The sequence below is a fragment of the Esox lucius genome, chromosome 6, assembly GCF_011004845.1.
Source record: "Esox lucius isolate fEsoLuc1 chromosome 6, fEsoLuc1.pri, whole genome shotgun sequence".
Taxonomy (NCBI): Eukaryota; Metazoa; Chordata; class Actinopteri; order Esociformes; family Esocidae; genus Esox; species Esox lucius.
Genome location: NC_047574.1, coordinates 17,469,849 through 17,497,674, shown reverse-complemented (window position 1 = coordinate 17,497,674; position 27,826 = coordinate 17,469,849). Strand labels below are relative to the sequence as shown.

Below are 27,826 nucleotides of genomic sequence, written 5' to 3'. Positions count from 1 at the left end.
CACCATAGCTTTTCATTCTGTTGAACTGTGAATGTGGTATTTTATTTTGCCTTCCTTGTGTTATATTCCATGTACCCTTTGTAGTGAATAAGAACATTTGACTAACTGAGATTAAAATTAGAACATAAACTGAGTTAAATCTAGATACTAGAAACTAAATAGTAAATTAAAGAGAATTTAAATTAAACTATTAAAATAGTATTTCATTATTTTTTTGGTTTTCCTTTTTGTTTTCTCCTTTCCAAAAGAAAGGTTTCAAACTTGGATAGATTGCATTTAAATGCAAAGATTGTCTGTTATGTGAATTGTGTATGTAAACTGTGTTGTGGTACCATTTGCTTTTAAATCCTTCTACTCTTTTTATATAAGCCGGCATTTAAACTTTTTTTTGTCTGGGGTATTATTATTATTTTGCTACAAACTGCTCCTCCGAACCTTGAGCTGGTCCTAAAATATTGATTACCCAGAGTAAGTGCTACATACATCTCAATCAAATTATTGGCACACCATGCTAATCGTATCACCATTATATATTCCAAACAGTGTGTCCTGAAGATTTGAGTAGTATTTAAATTGCCTGTAAACTCAACATCAAATCTTAGTCAAATTTACATGATATGTTAGTTATCAACTTAATCACCAACCAAGATATGCAGATGGTTTATTGGGCTTTATTGCATTGTTATAAAAGTCAGCCGATGCCAAAGGCATACACTTTATCCTCATTAATATGCATAACAATTCGATGTCACATTGCACGTGGCAACTCTCAAAAAAACTATGGCGCTGATGTTACCAACAGCAGTGAATTCACGTGCAGTACATAACGTTGCCAACTACAGTATAAATATTATTTTCCCAAGAGCTGTAGTACAAATGTATTCTCATCCAGCCAATGTAGTGTGCGATAGTTCCACAAAGAAGCTACAACGATTGCTAATGCTAGCTAATGTTAAATGCTTGTTTAGCTGGTATGTACGCTAACGTTAACTTGCTAGTGCTGAGCGACTTCAGTGCACATTACTAGTTAATCAGCTATGCAAAATGATAATTAATTATAATGTACTAGTTTTGAGATTTGCACAAACAATTTATATGAACAATCAGGACACTGGTGTAGCGCGGTGACGCCGGGCCAGGGTTCAACTGTCCTTACAGGCCTGCACCCCCTGATAGCTACGCCAGTGAATCAGGACCAGCTACTTATTTTGTTTATGTTTTAATATTAAACATCAACCAGAACAAAATCTCAAAGTACTATTTATGGAATTTAATAATTTGACATAATTGATCAAGGTTCTGAATGTTTTTGCATGGCACTGTAACTCTTGTATCCTGTGTTCCCCGATTAAAAAAAAAACATTCCAGGTATCCAAGTTCTGATGCATCCTATCAAGCATGTGAGTTCATTAAATACAGTCATGGCAGAATGAGGACAAAACACTCAACATTCGTATTGGAGTTATTTCAGATTTCCTTGTCCCTTAAGACTTGAAGCTAAAACGTCCAACTCTCTTGAAATGGAGACAGATGTGATTTTCTGTGACTGCGGTGACCCTGCCTCCTCTACTCTTCCTACCTGCTCTGTAAACATTGTAATCCTCAGATGCTATCTCTGTGTCCAGAATTATCAGATAAAACAATGTATTGAGACCCCTTCACTTCCTCCAAGTTTGGTTGTGTTACAGACTTAATTTAATATGTATTCATTTGTTACCATATTTCTACACAGAATACCTCAAAATGACAAAGAGAAAAACAGGTATTTAGCCATTTGTGGCAATTTATTGAAAATGAATATAAATGTAAATAGCTCAGGTACCTACTTTACGTTTCAGATGACATTTCAAGGGCAGGATGAACGGATCATAATATGCAGATGTCCTTGAAGAAAACCTGATCCAGAGCACACAGGACCCCAGGCTGTTGTGAAAATTCAATGATTGTGTACTGTTCGGTCGAGACACAAGTTTTGTTATTTTGGCTGTTTACCAAAATACAGCTCCAGAAAAAATTAAGAGACCACTGAGCATTGTGTTAAATTGATAAACATTTCTTAAGTTTACATCCACCACAAACAGTATCTATGAAATGTATGGCTTTTGCCACTGGCCGTTTTAACAGCATATTAGCCAGTAATAGGCTTACTAGTGTCAACCTTACTCCATTGAATAGTCATACGATTTGAACAATATCTAGCGAGACTGAATATGAACTTAACACAGCCAAAGCTATTTCATGGCACAAAAACAAAAGGAAGCTTTTGAGTGAAGAACAGAAGGGTTAAAATTAAGAGACCACTGCAAATTGAACGCTTCTGCTCCTCACTCAAAACTTTCCTTTTCAACTTTTTTGGAGAGGAAAGAAAAAGGTGCAGTGGTCTCTTAATTTTTTCCAGAGCTCTATATTCAAGTTACAGTTAAATATGAATGAATATGAATAATGAAATGAATATGGGCTGAAAGTGCAGTCTCTCAGCTATAATTTGAGGGTATTCACATCCAAATTGGAGGAAGGGTTTAGGAATTACCGCTCTTTAATATGTAGCCTCCTCTTTGTCAATGGACCAAAAGTAATTGGACTGTAGACTCAAAAGCTGTTTCATGGACAGGTGTGGCTATTCCTTCATTATTTCTTCATCAATTAAGCAGGTCAAAGGTCTGGAGTTGATTCCAGGTGTGGCATTTGCATTTGGAAGCTGTTGCTGTGAACCCACAACATGTGGTTAAAGGAGCTCTCAATGCAAGTGATACAGGCCACCCTTAGGCTGCAAAAAAATAAAATAACATCCATCAGAGAGATAGCAGGAACATTAGAAGTGGCCAAAACAAGTTTGGTACTTTCTGAGAAAAAAAAGAATGCCCTGGTCACCTCTGCAACAAAAAAATGCATGGGCATCCACAGAACACAACAGTGGTGGATCATAGAATCCTTTCCTTGGTAAAGAAAAACCCCTTCACAACATCCTTCCAAGTGAAGAACAATCCAGGAGGTAGGCACATCATTATTCAAGTCTACCATAAAGAGAAGACTTCACAAGGAAATACAAAGGATTTACCACAAGGTGCAAACCATTCATTAGCCTCAAGCATAGAAAAGCCAGATTAGACTTTGCCAAAACCATCTAAAAAAGCCAGCCAAGTTCTAGAACAGCATTCTTTGGACAGATGAAACTAAGATCAACCTGTTCCAGAATGATAGGACAAAAAATGTATGGAGAAGCCTTGGAATGGCTCATGATCCGAAGCATACCACATTTGTAAAACACGGCGGAGGCAGTGCATTGCTTGCATGGCTTCCAGTGACACTGGGTCACTAGTGTTTATTGATGATGAATTCTGAAATGTATAGGGATATATTGTTTGCTGAGATTCAGCCAATTTCAGCAACGTTGATTGGACAGCGCTTCAATTTACAGATGGACAATGACCCAAATCATACAGAAAAAACCAGGAGTGTTTTAAGGAAAGTGGAATATTCTGCAATGGCAGAGTCAATCACCTGATCTCAACCCGGTCGAGCAGGAATTTCACTTGCTGAAGACCAAACTTAGGCAGAAAGACCCACGAACTACTTAAGACAGCTGCAGTAAATGCCTAGCAAAGCATCACAAAGGTGGAAACCAAGCATCCATGCATTCCAGACTTTAAGCAGTCATTGCCTGCTAAGAATTCTTGACAAAGTATTTAAACTGAACATGTTATTGTTGATTGTGTTAATTGGTCCAATTACCTTTGAACCCCTGAAATAAGGGGATTGTGAATTGAAATGGTTACAATTCCTAAACGTTTCATACGATATTTTGAATCAAAGTCTGCACTTCAAATGCATCTCAGTTGATTCTGATTAAATCTATGGTGGTGGCATACAGAGCCAAAATTTTGAAAATTGTGTCAGTGTCCAAATATGTCCAGACCTAACTGTAATTCTTTTTTTAATAATATATAATATATATATATATATATATATATATATATATATATATATATATATATATATATATATATATATATATATATATATATACACTCACCTAAAGGATTATTAGGAACACCTGTTCAATTTCTCATTAATGCAATTATCTAATCAACCAATCACATGGCAGTTGCTTCAATGCATTTAGGGGTGTGGTCCTGGTCAAGACAATCTCCTGAACTCCAAAACTGAATATCAGAATGGGAAAGAAAGGTGATTTAAGCAATTTTGAGTGTGGCATGGTTGTTGGTGCCAGACTGGCCGGTCTGAATATTTCACAATCTGCTCAGTTACTGGGATTTTCATGCACAACCATTTCTAGGGTTTACAAAGAATGGTGTGAAAAGGGAAAAACATCCAGTATGCGACAGTCCTGTGGGCAAAAATGCCTTGTTGATGCTAGAGGTCAGAGGAGAATGGGATGACTGATTCAAGCTAATAGAAGAGCAACTTTGACTGAAATAACCACTCGTTACAACCGAGGTATGCAGCAAAGCATTTGTGAAGCCACAACATGCACAACCTTGAGGCGGATAGGCTACAACAGCAGAAGACCCCACCGGGTACCACTCATCTCCACTACAAATAGGAAAAAGAGGCTACAATTTGCAAGAGGTCACCAAAATTGGACAGTTGAAGACTGGAAGAATGTTGCCTGGTCTGATGAGTCTCGATTTTTGTTGAGACATTCAGATGGTAGAGTCAGAATTTGACGTAAACAGAATGAGAACATGGATTCATGCCTTGTTACCACTGTGCAGGCTGGTGGTGGTGGTGTAATGGTGTGGGGGATGTTTTCTTGGCACACTTTAGGCCCCTTAGTGCCAATTGGGCATCTATTAAATGCCACGGCCTCCCTGAGCATTGTTTCTGACCATGTCCATCCCTTTATGACCACCATGTACCCATCCTCTGATGGCTACTTCCAGCAGGATAATGCACCATGTCACAAAGCTGGAATCATTTGAAATTGGTTTCTTGAACATGACAATGAGTTCACTGTACTGAAATGGCCCCCACAGTCACCAGATCTCAACCCAATAGAGCATCTTTGGGATGTGGTGGAACGGGAGCTTCGTGCCCTGGATGTGCATCCCACAAATCTCCATCAACTGCAAGATGCAATCCTATCAATATGTGCCAACATTTCTAAAGAATGCTTTCAGCACCTTGTTGAATCAATACCACGTAGAATTAAGGCAGTTCTGAAAGCAAAGGTGGTCAAACACAGTATTAGTATGGTGTTCCTAATAATCCTTTAGGTGAGTGTATTTAACAAGGTATACATTATCTTTTTCTAAAAACATGTTTTGCTTTGTCTTTATGGGGCATTGTGTAGATTGATGGCAAAAAAGTCAATAAAATGACATCTGAAAAAACTAAAGGGGTCTGAAATATTAATGAAAGCGCTGTATATCTAATTAACGTCTATCCGGAGAACATATAGTAACTGAAGGTTATTCTATTGTTATCAGTATTTGCCTAATTCAGTGTACTGTACTAATACATCTTATGAGCTCTGTAACAGGACCTAATGCATCTTGTGCAGGAAGGTTAAATGTCCTGAGTCCATTGGGAGTTATGATGAAGCAGGGCCTTGTTTAGAAATGGGGTAATCACAGAAGTGGGGGGAAAATGTCAATATTGTTGAAATCCTTTTTTATGTCTATAGGGAATTAATTTTGTTCTCTCCATCCCCTCATAATTGAAATAGTCTTGAGTCTCATTATGAACAAAGGATTAAAGGAGATGTGATGTAGAAGCACAAGAGAGGCATCAAGCGGTGATATACAAAAGGCTGCATGTTGTTAAATAATAACCACATAAAGCTTTCACTTTCTGATTTTGCCATTTGACTTACCATTCAGGCTTCAGCCTTTCATCAGTCTCCATCAATCCACAGAAACATTAATATTCTGAAAAATAGCAAGGATAGAAACTATTCTCTCCCTGTACTTCTGCTTTGACATTAACTCCCAAATACCGAAGGTAAATTGCCTCCAAACTGAATACTTGAGAAGAAATCTCTCAAGTTAAGAGGGCTTTACCTGAGAACATTATGAAACAACTTTATTTGATTCAAGAGAATCGGAGTTTCAAAATAAGGCCACATAACCTGCTAACTTGTTTAGTCAGGCAGAGTTCCTGATTCCTTAACTTTTGTCTTTTAGTACTGTTAATTATTTATCAGAAAACAAGTGTTGTGCTGCAAGAGGCATATGGTGGTCAAACCAGATATGGACTAGTTTTCAAACTAGTTTTCAAAGTAACTATAGCCAACAGTGTTTCTTTATTCCCAAATCCAAATTTAGGTTAAATGTATTTGACAGATTTTCTTTGTAATCTCTTTGTAATCTCAGTAATCTCTTTGACATTTTTGCATGTTGCATTTCCATATTTATTCATTGTAGACGCTTTGTAAAACGGAAACATTGTAATTCACGTAATAATAGCATATGGAATGTTTGCCGGACCGGATAAGTGGAGCCAGCCAAGAAGAGCGAATTTTTCGGACTGAGTGATTGACTAACCGACAACCAATTGTTAAATAGCGTAATGGTTAGATACAAAAACAGCCACACAGTAGACTGGGTTTTGAAAGATCAGCTGAGGATAAACTAGCTACAAGCATCAACTATATGAAGAAAACGAGCCAAAAGGAAAATACAACCGCATCAGCTGAACTGTCCGCGGAGGCAGGAAATTCTTCACAAATGCGGACGTGTTTACAGGCTTTTGCAATGCAGAGCTAAAATCCACCAGCATGGAATGCTGTTTAGGTGTTTGCATCTCAAAATGAACCTGTTAAATAACACAATTTAACACTTTTAATAAGCCTAATTGACCAATCAGCACAAATTACTTTTTCTACACATGAGGATTGCACAAGGTTCATCGGTATGTAATGATGATATGTCAAATGGTTCTATCCAATTATTGTTTAGTCACCAACACTGAATGTTTGTCCCCACCTTCAGCAGCAGAATATGACCACAGTCAGAATCAGAAAGATATTTATTGCCATGTAAGTTTCACAAAAAACTAGGAATTTGTTCTGGTCAGTTGGTGTAGCAATTTTGTACAAAAGAAGTAAACAAATAGGAATGGTGGACTGAACATAAAAATGGTAGACTGAGCATTAATAAATTACTAAAAATATACTAAACATTTGAGGTCCTGATAGTCCTCAACCTTCTACCAGAGGGGAGAGTTCTGAATAGTTTATTTCCAGGGTGAGAGGGATCAGCCCCAATCTTTGCCGCTCACCTCCTGTCCTTGGCAGTGGCTGCAGCGTACCAGATGGTGATGGAGGAGGTCAGGATGGACTCTTAATGGCAGTGTAGAAATGCACCAGAAATGCTGCCTAAGACAAGTTCCACCTGTCTTGGGCAGGTTTAATTTTTTTCCTCTTGCCGCAGGAAGTACATCCTCTGCTGAGCTTCCTTTGTAAGCGAGGTGATGTTCAGCTCCCACTTGAGTGGTGACTGGAAGTGCATCTATTGGTGTACAGGGGGAAAGGTAGGGGGGACAGGACACAGCCTTGAGGGGAGATGGTGCTGATGACCAGGGGTTCAGACAGGTGCTTCCCCAGCCTCACGTGCTGCCTCCTCTGGGAGAGGAAGGTTGCGATCCACCTGCATGTGGACTCAGGCACTCCCAATTGGGATAGCATGTCTTGGAGCAATGCAGGAATTAATGGTGAACGCAGAACTGAAATCCACAAACAGGATTCTGGCATAGGTTCCAGGGAAGTCCAGATGCTGGAGGATGAAGTGAAGAGCCATGTTGATCGCGTCGTCCACAGACCTGTTGGCTCTGTATGCAAACTGCAGTGGGTCAAGTAGAGGGTCGGTGATGGTATTGAGGTGGGACATCACAAGGCCCTGAAACCACAGAGGACTGGGCGACGGGTCTGTAGACGTTAAGTCCTGTGATCTTTAGCTTTTTGGGGTCTGGGATTATGATGGAGGCCTTGAAACAGGCTGGGATGCAGCATGTCTCCATTGAGGTGTAAAAGATGTCAGTAAACATAGTAGAAAGCTGATCTGTACACTGCTTTTGGGTTGATGGGGAGACACCGTCAGGCCCTGCTGGTCCAGTTTATTGCTGAGTGATTACACGTTGGCGAGGAATATTCCAGGTAGTGGAGTCCGTAGTCCACGGTACCTTAAGTGTTCCAGCGCCTCGCTGCCGACGGCGTTTCACTGCTTGACAAAGTATAGATGTACAGTGGGGCTCACCGTTCTTGTGATAATTTTGACCCCACGGGGTGAGATCTTGCATGGAGCCCCGGATCGAGGGAGATTATCAGTGGTCTTGTATGTCTTCCATTTTCTTATAATTGCTCTCACAGTTGAGTTCTTCACGCCAAGCTGCTTACCTCTTGCAGATTCAGTCTTCCCAGCCTGGTGCAGGTCTACAATTTTGTTTCTGGTGTCCTTTGACAGCACTTTGGTCTTGGCCATAGTGGAGTTTGGAGTGTGACTGTTTGAGGGTGTGGACAGGTGTCTTTTATACTGATAACAAGTTCAAAAAGGTGCCATTAATACAAGTAAAAAGTGGAGGACAGAGGAGCCTCTAAAAGAAGAAGTTACAGGTCTGTGAGAGCCAGACATTTTACTTGTTTATAGGTGACCAAATACTTATTTTACAGAGAAATCTACCAATAAATTCATTATATAATGTTCCCCTCATTTTGTCTCTCATAGTTGAAGTGTACCTATGATGAAGATTATAGGCCTCTCTCATCTTTTTAAGTGGGAGAACTTGCACAATTGGTGGCTGACTAAATACTTTTTTGCCCCACTGTAGCTTTGACCAGAATCACCAGTAATTTAACAGATGTTACGAGAAAATCTGTGAATAAATGTTTATGAGCTCCTGTTTTGAGAGGACAATCTGATAATTTTTGCAGAACACTGATTTAACACACAAAATAAGAAAAAAGAATTGTGCACCACCTGACTGAGGCAGCCATATGTGGCGCCATCTTCAATGTCAGTAGAATATTCCATGTTAGCTTGGTAGAAATCTGAAGTAGAAGGAATTTAGAGTCAACAAATACATCGTTCATTTAGGAATGTCCAGAATATCCAGTGCTCTGTGTTGTAGAACCCAGGCCTCACTGACAGAGAAGTGGACGTTATGTAACAAATGTAGCCTATTTAGCTATGGAACTGGGAATGTTTGTTAAAGAAATGACATAATGGTGGACCGGATTAGACAACAGTAGAAATGTTAGGGTTAGGGTTGTGTTATTGTGTTATTCGCTACTGCTGTGATTCTTCCCAGGTGATTGGGAAAAGCTCATTGTATTAGCTGCTTTGGGAGTTGATTGGTCAAGCCTGTTTGAGCCTCCATCATTTATCAGTGTGCATCAGATGATTGCTGATTGGCTGCCTGCCAGGAATAAAGCAGTAGGTGTGGCATTCTTTAGAAGGCCTGCTTTGAAAAGAATTGTCACACCACTGTGGGAGGTGCTACCAGAAAGATGCAACTGAAGTGGGGATATATACACACAGGCTTGCCTAAAAGGAAGATTCTTACTATCATCTCAGCTGAGTATAAAGAATATTCCCTGCCAAACTGTCAAGATTGTCTGAAGGAAGCCTACGGATGGTGACAAGGATTCGGTGGATGTAAGCCGGAATAACAGAGGGGAAAATAAACCACAGACAATGCATAAAGGAATGGTAAATATCATATCCTACAAGCTTCTGCTTGAATGTGACTTGCATAGATCAATTGTTATATTACGTTTCTCAGTTGGGTTTTTTGCTGACTTAAAAATGACATTCATTATGATATGTTTTGTTCAGCGCACTAACAAATACAGCTGCTGCTGCTCTGAAATATGCAATGATGATACCAAATACTTATTAACAATATAATTCCTTAGCCAATTCCGTATGGTGCTACCCATTGATACCAGAATAACTATGTTGACTGTTCGTCAGGTTTGAACTATTGCATACATTGATCGGTTTGCTGTGCCATAGTTTTCAAGTCTTATTGCATTGAGCTTCTCACTTTCTAACATCAGTTGCAAGTAGACTTTGTTTATTTTTTTATTTAAAACCAGCTGGATGGCCATTTGTCTATATTGTTGGAAGTAGTCAGTTTCCGTGAATAGGGGGGTAAAGTGAGAGAATACAGTAGGGGGAGTGCAAGTGCTTCCCAAATGTTATTGTATGGGTTCTCCACAGTAACATACTCGAGAGAATGCACTCTGAGCACTTGAGTGTTGAGCACAGTACATATTGAAAGACACCCAGTATCTTCACTAAACACAGTTCCTGAGTGGGTGTATATATATTTTTTTGATGTTGTAACTCTTGTCCATTGTCTGTGTTGCCATGAATAAAATAACATTACAAAAAAGTTTACTTTTTCATGGGTTGGGACGAATTCTGCACTTTTCAGTTACTGTGGTTTGCTCTTTTCTTTCATTTTTTATATCAGTGAAAATGTATTTAGATTTGTTTCACTGCTTTAAGTGTTTTATCCCAAGCCATAAAATACTAATGAAGCCTTGATAGTATATTGATTTTCCTCTAAGCCTTGGAAAAGTGTAAATTTACTTGACAAAACAAGTGTCAGAATCATAACCCCAATGGTTATTTACCACAGCAGAGACATCCCTTATCTGGAAATGTTCCGTGTTCTCTGTTGCCTGAAAATAGAGATTACTAACCGTGGTCTTCAAGGCTCAAACAGTCCCCCTAGAAAATGACCGCAATGAACAGTTAAAAGCTAACCGTCATCTCAAGCACAGGTTATTAGCAATAAACATACAATCACTAGCTGACTCTTTGTGGGGTACAAAATATTTGGAGTAGTGTTTTCCTCCCTTCCTCCTGCTTGACTTTGTGTGGTTGCACTCATTCAGCTTAATCAGTTTTATTTGGGCTTCAGGCTGATGGTGAAATCTCTAGTTTGTTTCTTGGAGTTAAAGAATCAAGCTCTGCGTGCATTGTGTGTTGTGGCACAGTCATGCTCTAGTCATAGGCTTATGAACAGGCGGAGCCAGGAGAGAAATAGACAATTCAATCAATAAGACAGCAATCAGCAGATTACCATTCTGCCTCCCCCACAGCTCTGTGCCAGAAAAACCTAATTGTGAAAGCTTTACTGCAGGTTGCTTACACAAGCAAACCAGTTGATCTTTAAGTCACAATAGCTGAAGTTATGCTATGAGCTCTCAATAACCACTTGTGTCTTGGACACTGACAATAACTTTCAATAATTTGCAGTCATTGCACAATCACAGTAGCTTAGCCAGCAGAAGAAAACAAAATTACTACTATGGTGGAGGATTGTATTGTTTTTGAGATCCTTTGCAATATCTTATCAACACATAACCCTGTTGTTGTATCACATATCACCTTCTTGAACTGTAAATATAATCTTTTACATTATCAGGACAATTAACATGGAAAAAAAACTTATTTTGTATTTAAATTCATTAACAAAAAAGCCTAGGGAATTTAAAATGATTTTGAGATTATAAATGTTTAAATTATGCCTGATAAGCACAAAATCATGTTTGGGCTGTTTTGCCCAATCTTCTTTGTAGATCCTCTCAAATACTTTCAAATTGAATAGGGAGCATTAGTGAATTGTGATTGTCAGTTCCGCATGTAAAGGTTTTCAGTGGGGTTCAAGTCCAGGCTTTAGCTGGGCCATTCAAGGACGTTACACTGCAGCATCGTCTTGGCTGCGTGCTTCGGTTTGTTGTGGTACTGAAATATTAATCTTTGCCAATGTGCATTCTGGATCAGGTTTAAGCAATCTCTGTATTTTACTCTCTTTATCCTTCCCTCAATCTTGTCCAGTCACACAGTCCCTTCTGTTGAGAAGCATCCCCAAAGAATGATGCTCCCTCTTCAATGCTTCACAGTTGAGTGAGTGATAACCGGTACCTTATCTTTGCCAGTTGTATTGCTTGGCATTCAGGCCTAGTAGTTTTTGCTATCAAACGAGAATCTTTTTCTCATGCTCTGAGGAAAAAATCTTCAGGCGGCATGTTATATGCCTTTTACTCAAGATTGGCTTCTGTCTAAGCATTCTACCATAAAGGCCTGAAAAGCAGGCCTGCTGCAGAGATGGTTGTCCTCCTGGCATGTTCTCCAATCTCTGCAAAGAACTCTGTAGCTCTGTTAAAGTGAACATTGGGCACTTCTGTGACAAAGTCTCTTCTTGCCCGGCTAATGAGTTTGGCTGGGCACTTGGCACTTAGCTCCAGTAATGTTGGTGCTTCCAAACTTCATCCATTTCACAACAATGGACACTACTATGCTCGTGGGAATTTTCAGTGCTTTAGAATTTTTGCCAAGAAGAGCGAATGTCTCTTACTGACTGAGTGAGTGACTGAGTGCGTGACTAAGTGAATGATTGAGTGAGTGACTTTCTACCCCTTGTTAAATAGCGTAGTGGTTAGAGACGCAGACCTGCAACCAATAGGTCCTGCGTTCAAATGAAAATTATGCATTAGGATTCATTCATCCATTCGTTCATCTTCTTCCGCTTATCAAGGGCCGGGTCGCGGGGGCAGCAGTCTAAGCAGAGATGCCCAGACTTCCCTCTCCCTAGACAATTCCTCTAGCTTTTCCGGGGGGACACCGAAGCGTTCCCAGGCCAGCCGGGAGACATAGTCCCTCCAGCATGTCCTAGGTCTTCCCCGGAGTCTCGTCCCGGTGGGAGGGCCCGGAACACCTTCGCGGGGAAGGCGTTCAGGAGACATCCGGAACAGATGCCCAAGCCACCTCAGCTGACCCCTCTCGATGTGGAGGAGCAGCGGCTCTACTCTGAGCTCCTCCCGGGTGACCGAGCTTCTCACCCTATCTCTAAGGTATCGCCCAGCCACCCTGCGGAGAAAGCTCATTTTGGCCGTCTGTATCCGGGATCTTGTCCTTTTGGTCATGACCCAAAGCTCATGACCATAGGTGAGAGTAGGAACGTAGATTGACCGGTAAATCTTTCTTCACCACGACAGACCAATACATAGACCGCATTACTGCAGAAGCTGCACCGATCCGTCTTTCAATCTCCCGTTCCATCCTTCCCTCACTCGTGAACAAGACCCATAGACACTCGGCTGCAAACCGTCACAGTGCATGCTGAAGGTCCTGGTTTGAAGGGGCCAACACGAAAACATCATCCGCAAAGAGCAGAGATGAAATTGTGTGGTCCCCAAACCTGACACCATCCAGCCCCTGGCTGCACCTAGAAATTCTGTCCATAAATTTACGAACAGAACCGGCGACAAAGGGCAGCCCTGCCGGAGTCCAACATGCAACGGGAACAAGTCTGACTTACTGCCGGCAATGTGAACCAAGCTCCTGCTTCGGTCGTACAGGGACCTGACAGCCTTTAGCAAAGGACCCAGGACCCCATACTCCCGAAGCACCCTCCACAGGATGCCGCGAGGGACACAGTCGATTGCCTTCTCCACAGTCGAACGCAAACTCCAATTAACCCTCCATCACCCTGTAGAGGGTATAGAGCTGGTCCAGTGTTCCACGGCTCGGACGAAAACCACACTGTTCCTCCTGAATCCGAGGTTCTACTATCGGCCTTATTCTCCTCTCCAGTACCCTGGCATAGACTTTACCGGGGAGGCTGAGAAGTGTGATCCCCCTGTAGTTGGAACACACCCTCCGGTCCCCCTTCTTAAAAAGAGGGACCACCACCCCGGTCTGCCATCCCAGAGGCACTGTCCCCGACCGCTACACGATGCTGCAGAGGCGTGTCAACCAAGACACGCAGGTCAGATGAAATGACAACAAAGTCGATCATCGACCTACGGCCTAGGGTGTCCTGGTGCCACGTGCACTGATGGACACCCTTATGCTTGAACATGGTGTTCGTTATGGACAATAATTGAACACCACTCGGGTTCAGATCAGGGGGGCCGTTCCTACCAATCACGGCCCTCCAGGTGTCACTGTCGTTGCCCACGTGGGCGTTAAAGTCCCCCAGTAGAACGATGGAGTCCCCAGTCGGAGCACTTTCCAGCACCCCTCCCAGATACTCCAAGAAGGTTGGGTACTCTGCACTGCCGTTCGGCCCGTAGGCACAAAAAACAGTGAGAGACCTATCCCCGACCCGTAGGCGCAGGGAAACGACCCTCTCGTTCACCGGGGTAAACTCCAACACATGGTGGCAGAGCTGGGGGGCTTTAAGCAAACCCACACCAGCCCGCCGCCTCTCACCATGGGCAACTCCAGAGTGGTGAAGAGTCCATCCTCTCTCAAGGAGTGTGGTTCTAGAGCCCAAGCCGTGCGTAGAGGTGATCCCGACTGTCTCTAGTTGGAACCTCTCAACCTCACGCACAATCTCAGGCTCCTTCCCCGCCAGCGAGGTGACGTTCCACGTCCCTAGGACTAGTTTCCGTGTCCAGGGATCGGGTTGTTGAGGCCCCCGCCTTCGACTGCCGCCCGATCCTCTACTCACCGACACCTTATGGTCCCTCCTGCAGGTGGTGAGCCCACAAGAAGGCGGCCCCACGTTGCTCCTTCGGGCTGAGCCCGGCCGGACCCCGTGGGGAAAGGCCCGGCCACTAGGCGCTCGCATACGAGCCCCAACCCCGGGCCTGGCTCCAGGGTGGGGCCCGGCTGCGCCATACCGGGCGACGTCACAGTCCTCAAAATGTTTTAGAAAAAAATACATTAAAAAATTTCCTGGCTACAACTTTCAGTAGCTGTGTTATAGTAAGCCTAAAATAAAACTGTTAATATAACTGTGGTTATATTGCGACTATTTCTGTTGGATTTTGGATTTCTGTTGGAAGTACGCATCCGTGCATGATTTTTGGAGTAATAATAGGCTAGATAAAAAACCCTTGGGCAGTAAAAGAGTAGGAGTTTCCACAAATCTCTCGTCTTTTCACTTGACGAAAAGGTCAGTTATTGTCGCCAAAAGCATCGGAGAAAATGAAGAGACCACTGAACCTTTTTTATTTCCTTTCCAAAAAAGTTGAAGTTGATATCGCTAGAAATTGCTCAAATCTGATGACTATTCCAAGTAGTAAGTTAGACACTAGTAAGCCTATTACTGGCTAATATGTGTTGTGGAAATTAAAGATTAAAGGACTGAGTCCCACTGTTTAGATAGGTAGAGGAATGTGGAGGATCTGGTATTTGCCAAGGGAGAATCATTGACTGGTATCAGCTGATGAAAGGGTTACTCTTTATCTCCTTATCTGTATAAACTCACCAGGGCATCTATTGCCTGTTCGGGTTTGGTTGGAACCCTCAGAGTTGAAGAAGGTATTTATGGCAGGAAGGAGAGCTGTCCTTTGTGTGATGTTTAGGTTATAATGGAACAAAGGGAATGTGTCCTGATTGAGCTGGAATGTGCAGGATTTGTCACACCCCTCTCCTGTCTTTAAATACTGTCGATTGCCTGTTTTTATTTAGAGACTATTCACTGTTACTTTGTAACCTGCGTATTCTCTCCTTGCAAGTTTCATTAAAACCGTTTATTGCGCAATTGATTTCTCCTGTCTTACCTACCATTTTCATAGAACTGTTTTGTACTTTAGAAATTGCCATCACATATGTTGTTAAAACAGCCAGTGGCAAAAGCCATACATTTCATAGATGCTATTTGTGGTGGAGGTAAACATAAGAAACGTTAAACAGTTCAACACAATGCTTAATGGTGTCTAGCGAAATAATCAAACTTGGCATGATGTTAAGGTGTGACAAAATGATCTAATGCCGAGATGCTATATAGCACTGTGGTGTAGTGGTTAAAGACAGCCACTCACATAGGAGATCAGGGTTACAGTCCAGGGAGGGTAACAACCTTTATAACTTATCATTGTGATAAATGAACTGACAATCACAATTCACAACCCCTTTCTCCAGTGCGAACTTGACCGAAGAGGCAACAGCCACATTGCAACAGCAGCAATTACCAGTCAGCAAAGCATGACAAGGTTTCTCTCTTTCCCATGATTCTAACCAGATTTGTTTTTATTCAGGGATGATTGCCATTTGTGTTATTTTGGTTTATTGAAACTGGCAGACCTGTGGAATACAGAAGGATATTTAATTGAACTGTTACCGGTGGACACCATATGCCAATATGCCTTTAAAACTCAGGGGTTAGGACGGTAATGTTATGTAATGTTAAATGTGTCCTGTTATTAAAGTAATGTTACCATAGTTAAGTCCACAAAGTTTGGATTACTGAGCTGCCCATGTTGAGGGATGTTGGGCACATAAAGCTCATACATTTGGATAGCTACTGGTTGGTGCAGGTTCAGAACAATATTGAGAAAACCTTTTTCTGTACAGACTAAATAGCCTTTGCAGCAACAAATAACCTTTAGGTGGCAACTGGTCTTAATATCCAGCACAACGCATTGAACCACATGCATGGTTGCATTATTTTATTAATCACTGTAAAAATGGAGTGTGTTGCTTGATTAATTCAGTTGAAAAACGTAAACAAAAAGAGTAGTTCATCACAGTGAAATATAGCATGATAGTAAATGCCCTTCATGCTACTGAATGGACAGAGCCTGAGACTTTGGCAGCCATAAATATCTTATTTCAGCACATTTTAAAAGTCTAAGGGAATTCATAATACATTTTTTGGGCTAGAGCCTGGCCTGGAATATACTAGGATCAACCAGACCAGGGTGCATATAATGTCCACCTTTAGCAGAATTTTGTCCCACTCCTTGCAAAACGAATTTAACTGAGATAAATGTGTGTGTTTCAAGGCATGAAGTTCTTGTGTCTGGTCCTACTACAACATCGAAAGAGGGTTTATGTCTGCACTTGAGCCATTAATAAACTTGTTCTTCAACCATTCGGATGTAGAATTGTTGTGTTTCGGATCATTATCTTGCTGCATGACCTAACTGTGTTTCAGATCCCAGAAGGATGGCTTGACCATCACACTGCCCACAGCAGGCTAAACTGTTGTCATGAGTTTCTTAATGTAATATGCAGTGTTTGTTGTTTTGAAAAAACATTTCCACTTTTGACCCATCTGTCTATAGACCATTGCTTCAGAACTCTTTAGCATCATCCGTAGGCTTTTTGGCAAACAAGGATAGCATTCCTGTTTTGCTTTTCTAGAAAACAGTGGTTTACGCCTTCCTACTCATCCTTATGAATCCCATTTATGCGTTGTAAACATAGACCTTAGCTGAGGCAAGAGAAACCTGCAAATCCCAGGATGTTGTCCTAGGGTTTTTTGTGACTCTATGATTTTATACCTTGCTCTGGGAGAGATTTCTGCAGGAGGTCTACTCCTTGAAAGATTTACTATTGTGTAGTAAACCCAAAGTAAGATTTATATTGGGCAGGGCTTGTTCAAATAGGACCTGATAGCTCAACAAGGTTTTCATACACCTAACCCAAATAATCATTTTCATTGGGTCGGATTTACTAGGGGTTCAATAATATTTGTCACAATGGAAGGTTGACTGATGTTGACAACCTAGGACAGAAAGATCTGACTAAATAAAATGAGAAAATAATCTATAGATTTTGTGTATTCTGTCCCTACATGTAATCTATCACTTGTAGCACCTTTACTCCAAATAAAATTCCATGTATGTATAAATGTACTCTAAAAACAATCTGATCAGGTTCTTTATTTCTCTCCTCCTCTCTACCTGACATCTCCCTACTCCCCATTGTCTCTACATTTCTCTCACATATACATGTTGTTCTCACAACTTCTCATTATCTCACCACCATTTCTTCTCAGTCTTTTCCTTTCACCTCTGTCCACCCTCCTCTCACAAACAGGGTATCAGATATCTAGCTGTGACAGGGGGCAGGGGACATCCAATTTAAAACACAATGAATTTGTATTTTCCCTCTGTCTGGGTAGCCTTTCAGATGATATAACAGCTCTGTGACAGCCAGGCTCACCAGCCCCTACGCCACTACGCCAGCTCAGAGGATGCGATAAGGAGGTATTTACTGTTGATGCACAAGCTCACCAGCTGTGGTGACTCTGGACTTTCCCCAGCAGCTTGCGCTATGCCCGTCTCTCACCCTCCGTCTCTTTCACCCTCCCTTCCCCTTTATCACTCCCTCTCTTTTTCTCTCTCCTACTCACTTACATACATAGGCTACACACACTCCCAAATGCACAGGGATTGCAGTAGCAGCGGCGCGAGATGGAGATCTCCGCTGTGTGTGAGTGCCTATTGCCGGTGAGTGCAGGAACACCTATCAGTGATCTTTAAGTGAGGTGAACGAGAGAGAGGGAGCAGCAGAGAGAGAAAGGAAGGGGAAAAGCACAGTGGACCTTACGGGTTTGGAACCTGTTATTTTTTTTCTTTCTCACTGCTGTCTGAACATTTGCCTGCCTACTATTCCAGCTGTCACTGCAGTGGCTGCCTCTCTGGCCCCCTCTCTGTTCGGACAGAGCTCTCTAAATGCCACTACGTGATTATGATATATAATAAATGGATATGCATTTGGCTCAGTGGGAGATCTCTGCTTGGTTGTCCTTTGCGCCACTGATTTGTTTCTCAAGGTAAGTGTTTACCTCTTAAGTTTGTAAAGTAATAATTAACTTAGAAATAGGCAAATATTTGCTGGTTTTGTGAAGATTCAGTAGGTGCCTAAGTGGTTTGGTGTGTCTACTGTATTTGCTGTAAAATACTGTAGTGTTTGACTGCTACAGTTTCTAAGGGTTTATTGTGTGGATGAGTCTCTGCATTCCGGCCAATCAGTAAAAGGCTCATGATTTATCTGGAAGAACCAATGATGCCTTTATTTATTCTGTTTCACTTTGCACTGGTAGTAATGAACAGCTTACTGTTCAGATACATATTTAGTGAGTGTAGATTTATTGCTTTAATTCCGTGGCGTTGATCAATTGAAAATTTGCATTCCGCAATTGTGCTCTTTTGAAAGACTTAATAGGCGATCATTGATACTGCAAAAATGTTCATAAAAGACCATGGCTTGATATTTGACCAATGGGTTGCAATTCTTTACAGATCTTGTTCAAGAGCTTGTGACAGTCAGGCGAAGCAAGTGTTAGTTATTGAAGGCTTAGCATCGCTACAGTAGAACAGCTTAAAGTACAGTAGGTGTCATGGGCGATGGATGTGTTCCTCAAGGCTTCATGTAACGAGGAGGCAAGGATCCCGCCGGGGAAAGCAGACGTATCATGAGTAATGCCATGTGTGATCTCGATGCCTCAGGCACAGCACTGCATCACCTACAGGGCAGACCACATCCTCTCTTTCTCTCTGTGTTTGTCTGCCTGACTGTCTGTGTTTGCCTGTCCGTCAAAATCATCTCACTTCTCCTTTATAACCTTGTGTTAGCGTGGTGCAAATCATTATCATCATGCCAGCCTATGAAATCAATGAGCCGTTATTAACTTGACTTGACTAAATAAATATCGGTCCATTTTTATACGGGGGTTCCAAGAACCAAGAACCTGGTTACAATGCAAAGTTGGCACTGGAACCAGAGCCATATTTGAATAGCATGTTTTCCTGGAGCCCCTTGTGGGGTGGTTAGTAACTGAATATGTTTACCTTGCCTTGTCGCACTCTAGCAAATTCGCATTGTGGCTTCAAGGTAGAAGGCCAGAAAGTGCATTCCTTCCGGCATATAAGGATTATGGAATAGATAAAAATATAGCATTAAATCATATTGATCATCTAAATTAGTAAACAAGGTTTCTAAAACCAGTTGGGGGAAATTGGAGGCCTTTTTTAAATGATCCCCTACTCGTAAGTCCCGTGGCGGGGTACAATGACTTTCCCCGCCACGAAGAACAGATAAAGGAGTGTGTGCACAAGTAACAATATCTTGTTTATAACTTAGTGGGAGTTTCTAGGGTGATAAAATCAACAGGGAGGACAAAATAGATAAATCAATACTCAATCAGCTGCAAAACTCTCAAATGTCATGTTGAGCAGTAGATTAAATTAAATTTAATCAAATGTAATTTATTAAGCCCTTTTTACATCAGCAGTTGTCCCAAAGCACTTTTACAGATACCCTGCCTGAAACCAGACTGAAACACGAAAGAGCAAGCAACTACTGAGGAAAAACACCCAGGTAGGGTCAAATCTTAGGAGTCTGAGCGGTGGCCATTTTTCTTTAGGCTGTGCCGGGTGAATATTATAATACTACCTGACCGTTTCGGTTCCGTCAATGGATTTTCATGTTCAGTTAATGCATGTTGGCTGTGTCCAGTCTTCAAACAGAATCTAAGTCAGCTGCATAACCACGTGGACAAGGACAGGGACAGTCAGGTGGGCTGTGGGCAGTGGCAGCAGGAATCATCAGGCTGCAACTCGATCTGCAACACAACCAGGAGGACCACAGACAGGGACAGCCACGGGTCATTCGAGCCAGGCCATCCCAAGAGCCCATGACCTCCTAAGGTTAAACAGGACACCAGAAAAGTTAGAGCAGTCCTTGGACACAAACGGATACTGGAGCAGTCTTTTCATACTGACAATTGTCCCCTCTAACATAAACTAATATAATGTAAACAATTGGGACTTAATACAGGTCAGACTGACCCTAGTACAGTGCCGACTAGGCCAGATAATCTGCCAAGCATCAGACCAAAAGGGACAACCAACCGCTGCCACTCTGAAAGGGATGAGTATAGCCCACAGAGTTAACTCCCATTGCACGAGGACAGCAAGGGGGAACAAGAGTAAACCCGTGGCTACGCCCCCGAATGGCATTGGAGAGAGGACATGATGGGCAAGCACAAAGCATTAGGTAACTTCGTCTGGTCAAAATACAAAATAATCAACGAGAATGGGTCTACACACACACATCTGGAGGGTTTCCTAATGTATATTTCCCATTATCTCTTCTCCAATGGAATGTTTTTTTTCCAAGCTGTTGTCATCTGGGATTAGTGTGTTGGGGAATTGGCAAATGCCTTCTCATTGCTCCATGACGTACAATGATACAAATATATACAGCTCCGGAGACCGTGGTCTCTATATAGACAGCTATATATCAAATAGTGGGATATTTAAAAGACAGTTGGTTGGATCATTGCACTTCATTACAAATAAGTCACAATTTGCTGCATATATTACATGTGAAAGTACAATTAGTCCATCATTTGATTTTATTACTGAATCCCATTTGGAATAAACAAGTTACTGGGAGTTATTGAAATTACAGCTTTTTCTCTTGTTTCCCAAATGTTTTTTCTTGTTTAGTTTATTTCTAAGTGTAAACTTCGTATTCCCAAACCTGCAGGTCAGGCAAGGACCAAATGATCTAAATTAACGATTAATAAAAGAAAACCGATCACCATTCAAAAGGTGCCGTTTCTTGTCCTAGGTGTTCCAGCGGTCTAAGACGCTGCCTCCAGAACACATTTACTGTTGTCTCTCCTGTACTTTGCCTTAATGTCCCTATTAAATAAAGCTTAAAAACGTCCAAACATTAAAAAGGATTTTTCTGAATAAATGTGTGTCTTTTGACCTGTTTATTTTTGACCTGTGTCATTTTCGATGGAAATGACTCACACCAAATGATAAAATCCTTCAGAACCGCTGTGTCGTCAGTTTCATCACCTATGAGGAGACATGTGATTGTGTCTAAATGCAAACCAGGTATTAACTTCTTTTCATTTTCCAAAACAATCTCTTTTTAAGCTCAGTTTGGGTTCATTTGCGGTGTACACAATTTTTAAACAATTATTAAATTGATGTTTCTGACCCCCACCAGTCCACTCTGACAAAATATGCCTGCAGTACCTTAGCCTACACCTGATTTATATTAATCATTAAATATGCATGCGGCGCAGATATAGAGTGACTGATATGTATACTTTACAGATCTACTCTACATAAAGTATGATTAACAGCATGTAGTTGGGCGATGACACAAACCTATCAGAATCATTAATCCGATGATGTCATACCAAACATTCAGAATTGTTCACATTTGGATTGAATGAGAAAACATGTCTCGACAGCAGATAGACAGCAAACAGCAGGTGAGATATTGCCTTCCATACACTGATTATATACTGTATGTACTGTATATATCACATGTGTTGTGTCAAGGTCACTTGCCATTTATAGTGCTGCTTTGTAAGCGGTTGCTGTGTTAGCACAGTCAAAGATGGGGACCTAAAAGCATTTGAGATACTTTCTTGTCCTATAAATAATACAGGAGAGCATGTCATTAACTGATCAGGTCAACTGTGTATCTGTGACACTACACTCTCCTATCAAAGACATGTTTACATGTTGGAGGAAGAGGCAGAGCTACAGTAAATATCCAAAGTCAGCAATGTCATAAGCTTAGTAGCACGAATAGTGATACATTAATATCTATAACTAGCCAGTACAGCCCTATCTCCAAAGAACTGACAGAAAACTCAAGACAATTATGGAGATGAACACTCAGTCCTATCATCTGAAGAGGAGCTTTCTATCTAAAATTTTTGTATGAAAGACTGAAGGGCAATTCCAACAGACAACATGGTCTGTCGGGGTACATAAGGAGATTTAAGAGGATTACTTTAGCAATTTTAGAGTCAATGCATTATTCATAATCCCCTGGATGTCTGGGGCCAAACCAGGGAAGGCCCTCTGGTCATTAGTAGAGATACATAGCAGGCTGTGGGGAGTGACGAACAAGAGAAGTAACTAGGGATTCAGAGGGGACGAGGGGGTGACAAACTCAGTTGTCTTAAAAGATGATCATACTGTATGCCTCTCTCGGAGTGTTTAAGAAAGCAATTGAGAGATCGTTTTTTCTACATTCTGAATGTGTGAATTACCATTTAGCTTCTGCTTTGGCTTGTGTTTGAAAGTGAGGAGAACTTTGAATGAATGTAGATTTGGTTTCGCTGGTGTGAGATTGCATTTTCCTGGTGTGAAATAATATGATCCCATGTGAATCAGCCTTAATTCAATGATAATGTATACAGTATCGGTGTAAAGCTTCTAAAACATAATTCTAATAGTTTGACTTGGCCTGCTGTCTGGTATGACTTTCCTTTTTTTAATTACATTTTGCTAGTTTTCTTCTGCAACAGAATGTAACTCTAAGAGGGATAGCAAGCTAATAGCGTTTTACACTGTCCATAATAATCTCAATTTACATTTTAGTAGCCTACAGTATATCAGTGTGTATGTGTATGCTGGAGTTTTGGTTGTATGGAGTTTTTAGATTTCAGATACAGTATGTTTATGAATGAATGTAAGTTTTGCCTGTGCCTACCCAGCCTCGGACCTAATCAAACATCACTGCACTCACAGCATTGTTGATGTTTCTCAATTCCCCATTAAACTTTATTCTGGCCCCACCACCAATTTTATAATATGTTCTGTGTCATTCTTCAGAGGTTGAACCCAAACTACCATTCTCACTATAGGATAGGAATGACATCCAATGGTATAGGCATTCCCCTTTGGTGGTCATTTTGAAAGGGTGATATGGCATTGAGAAATTACTTGGGATAGTCATTGCTGGTAAACCTCTCACATGGAAAGATAGTAGAGACTCTTAGATACATGAAATATCAATGATATACACAGGATATTTTTCAATAGCTTCACAACCTCATTAAAATCTCTGTCTCAATATAAGCTAATGTGTGGGGACTAATCAGGACTTTGAAAAAAAAGGATATCACCAAAACAAGCACGCAGTGTAGAAGGATAATTACAAATGCAGCGACCACACCGTGAATGGCCTGCCTTTGTGCTGTAACAAACTATTCATTTAAGTTTATTCATCACAAAGGGCCATTTATTCTGTTTTCACACTTTGCAAATAGAATCTCTTAAAAATCTTTATTTGATTGTTCTGCATGGGTTTTATGTATGTAAATCCTTACTTGGCATTAGAAAAAGACAATAAATGCATTAACACCTTTCTCTACTGTCATTCCACCCGTGTGTATGGTAATATGACACATGCTGCATATTTTTCACCCATCTTCCAGAAACCATGGTGAGCAAGGAGAGCAGCAGGGTTGTGCTCTCCAACTCCGAGTCCGATTCCGAGACAGGCCCGTCACCTAGCCTGGAGGCGCCGTGCGGTCCGGACGGAAAACAGCAGGTGAAGAAGAGGAACAAAGCCTTACAGGTCCGCTTCAAGGACATCTGTGACGCCCAGAACGAGCAGCGAGCCGGGCTGCCAGGAGCCAAGTCGATTTCCTGCAAGGTGGCATACAGGAAATACATGACGATGCCTGCGCGGCGCTCCATCCCCAATGTGACCAAGAGCACGGGAGTCCAGACATCCCCGGAACATAAGAAACACTACCAGACTTTCCCTTTCGAGCGAAAGAAAGGGCACACGATCAAACATGCTGCCTTGGTGGAGGACTACAGAGGCCAAAACAATGGTTTTTTGACGGACTCGAGGGGTCAGGAGGAGGCGGTTTTGGAAGGGAGCGCGTCCTCTCAGGGCGTGGGGGATAATGTGCAGCACACACAGGCACTGCTTCACCACACGGACGGTGGCGCGGACAATCTGTTATTCAGTGCCAACTGTGTAGACGGGCGGGAGCACACAGACTCCCCTCTCCTCAAGAAAGAAACGGAGTGCTTTGCAAAAGAAACAAGTCCCAGAAGGGAGCCGGAATACCAGGAGGGCGGTGCTAGGACCAAACACAAAGGGTTATCCAAAGCGGACGTGACGGGTGCCAACCCTTCCACCAAGCGCCAGCTGGCCAACTACGTGGAAACCGTACAGGATACAAAGTCAAAGGTCACTAGTCCGGTTGCCTGGAATTCCCTGACGCAAGTGGAGGGTCTAGGCCCAGAGAGTCCGTCGGTGCAGTCTAAACGCAAGAAGGTCACGCAGGCCAATGGCCCGCAGTCCCAGACACTGCCCCACCCCCACAGTGCTGGCTGCTCTGTGGCCAAGGTTAAGGTACATCAATGCCAATCTGGGACTTTACCAATCTCAAAGAAACCCCAAGCGGTTCTGGAGGACCAGGCTAGCCCCCGAGGCCAGCAGGGTGCCTGCCAGCAGATAGTTCCCTTACCTGGAAATGGGGATATTAAAGAAAAGCTCCAGGCAATGGAAAACCTAATCAGCTCCAGTCAGGAGACCATCAAGGTCTTACTGGGGGTCATTCAGGAGCTGGAGAAAGGCGAGGCCCAGAGAGAAGGGTGAGTGAAACAAACTGACAATCTGAACATTAACAATTACAATATGAATGTACGTTTCATTGGAAGTGAATGTGCCTAGATAATGAGAACAACAGAAACCTCTCTGTTTAGATTATCTCTCTGTAGGTTGCGCTCTGATAACCCCAGGAATGTTCACATTGACCATTTGGCGTGGGGGTTACTGTCTTGGAAACCTGATCTTTGCTATGTAGAAACACCCTTAATGTATAGGCTAGCTTGTAACCAACATTACAGTGAGAAGTTAATGGAACGTTCACCGAATGACATCTGTGCTGCAATTTTCCAGTAAACTTGAGCAAACTTCTCCTTCGATTTGATACGGGTTCTACATTATCTGACCACTATATGAAACCGCCGATTTCTAACACCCACAATGCATAATAGAATTGGAATATCTGACAAACTCAAATCAACTTGTGTGTGATTGAGTCTTGTTATTTCTGTGCTATTTCTTTTCCTGCCATCCTTGAAACTGCTGTGGTTCCGTATAGAGTGGCCAATGTGTAAGATAAGTTAATTGTGTGAATACATAATGCTACATGCATCATGGCTATTTATGTCGAAAGCAATTAAGTATAAGCTCACAGTACTGTAGAAATACAAAGAAACAAAACAAGTACATATAGTATCTGAGCTGTGTCCAATAGGCCAAAACTCTACTTACTGCAATATATTGAATGTACAAGCCTGTTCGCTCTGTTCTATCTCTAAATTGAAGAATGAAAGAAAATGGTACCCGGCTACATGTAGAATATTGTCTTAAAAAACTCTTCTCACCCGGATAAAGGCATCATCTCAGTGTATTTCTCCACTGTCAACACAGTAATATATCGACAAGGGACAATGATGACATCTCTTCAGAGAGCTGATGTGTGCAAATATCACCGAAGTGAGCCTCTGCCAACAAACAGTAGCACAGCTTAGATGTAACTTATATTGTCAGAGCATAGAGAATTACTATTTGACAGAGCATCTGCACATAATCTGCCCTGGCAGAAAAGAACATTGGTACAATGTTAGATTAACTGAAAATACAGTTCCTTAAAAACAACTGTAGTTTAGAGGGTGTATTAGAGTAAACAGTCTATAAAAATTGCGTGATTTGAAGATTCAATTTTCAAGGAATATCTTATTCAAAGAACATTCTTATCATTATTATATACTTTTTCGTAAAACTACGGAAGTACATTTTTTTTTAGGTGAAACTAAAATGCATCTCATTCAATGATTGATTCACACTATGGCTGAGATGACAGAGCCCATGGTTGATCAGCACAATATTTATTTTGGTTAGAGATGAACCCACGCACTATTCACAAGCATACATATTTTATGATGGCAAGCCGTCCAAGTCCTGAAAAGCAAAGCACTGACGGAGGCAGCATATGGAGGAAGCAATATAAGGTCAGCCACAGCGCTGCACCCCCCTGGAGCAGTTCAGAGGTTAAGTGCCTTGCTCAAGGGTATCAAAGTAGTGAATGTTTATAATTATCTTACTGAATATTTGTTTTGCTAGTGGCATTACTCTAAAATTATATTAATAAGTCCTATTTATAGAGTTATCTCATTTTGTTATGTTGTGATCACTAGAAATGTACAGTATATGATCAGTATGCAAGTATGGGAGGCATCTAATAATCTGTCTGCAGCTTGGCCTTCGGAAAGTATTCAGACCCGTTCACATTCTTCACATTTTCATGTGTTCTGGACATTTAAAATTGATTATATGTATTTATCATCCGCCCGCGGCCATGTGGCTTTCTAAATCATGTCCAATCAATTGAATTTGCCACAGGTGGACCCCAATAAATTCTAGAGACATCTCTAGGATGATCGAAGAACACAGGATGGATCTGAGCTCAATATGGTTTGTTATTGCAAAGGGTCAGAACCCTTGCGTACAGGAGATAATTACGTTTTTCATTGTCAATAATTTTGTGCCAAAATAAAAAAGCATCTATAACACAACAACTTTTAGAGAAGGGGTCTGAATACTTTCCAAAGGAAATGGAAATGCAATACATATCAAATGAAATTCTTACATTTTTATCACCTACCCCAGGCTTTCCTACCGAACGGGACAAGACACAGCAAACTGTGACACATGTCGAAACAGTGCCTGTATCATTTATAGGTGAGTACTTTAACATACTCTCTGGTTTACTGCTTGAAAGGTAATTTATACTTGCTTTGGCATAACTTTTTGATGGCACCTGAGGTGCTTAATTGAGTGAGATGAATTGAGTGAGGCTATTGTAATGAGGAATAGTCTAATATAATGCGTTTTCTGTAAGGTTAAAATGCTTTTTATATAGCAACAATGGCTTTCCAGTAATGAGTAGACTTTCATGTATTCAGATGACATTATTATTCATACTGCAATATTAAAATATTAAATTAGCAAATTCGGATACATTAATGACAATATAGATTTGCTCTGTTAGAGTGAACCATCCACCAGAATCTATGGTGGAAATAAATGATAAGAAATTGTGACTGGGATTGAGAGTTCCTTGTCACTCCTATCAGAGTAAGATCAACTATGAAAATGAACTTATATCCTGTTAAAATTATGAATGTATTTGGTAAACTTTAATATCAGAATTTATTGGGCATTTAAATGCAAAGTGTAGTTAATTTAGAAAGGAATTGGGACATATGCCGTGAAGGAATGAGTATCATGCATAGCACAGGGAAATGAAATAGCCTAGA

The 27,826-nt window shown here is 41.4% G+C and overlaps 1 protein-coding gene across 3 annotated transcripts in view; it reads left to right on the top strand.

Annotated features, from left to right (window-relative positions):
* Positions 1-9,629: 9,629 nt before the first annotated feature.
* insyn2ab (inhibitory synaptic factor 2Ab) overlaps positions 9,630-27,826 on the top strand; it is a 38,113-nt gene continuing 19,916 nt past the window's right edge. For 2 of the 3 annotated variants that reach the window (XR_002196853.3, XM_010869984.4), the window contains exons 1-3: positions 18,118-18,489; positions 23,917-25,093; positions 27,177-27,248. Coding sequence is in view for 2 of the 3 variants with exons in the window: in XM_010869984.4 (XP_010868286.1) it covers positions 23,922-25,093; positions 27,177-27,248 (1,244 nt within the window). In the remaining variant the exon portion in view is untranslated. Of the gene's footprint in view, positions 9,669-18,117; positions 18,490-23,916; positions 25,094-27,176; positions 27,249-27,826 lie in introns of those variants that run through there. The other variant, XM_020047117.2, reaches the window with a different exon arrangement.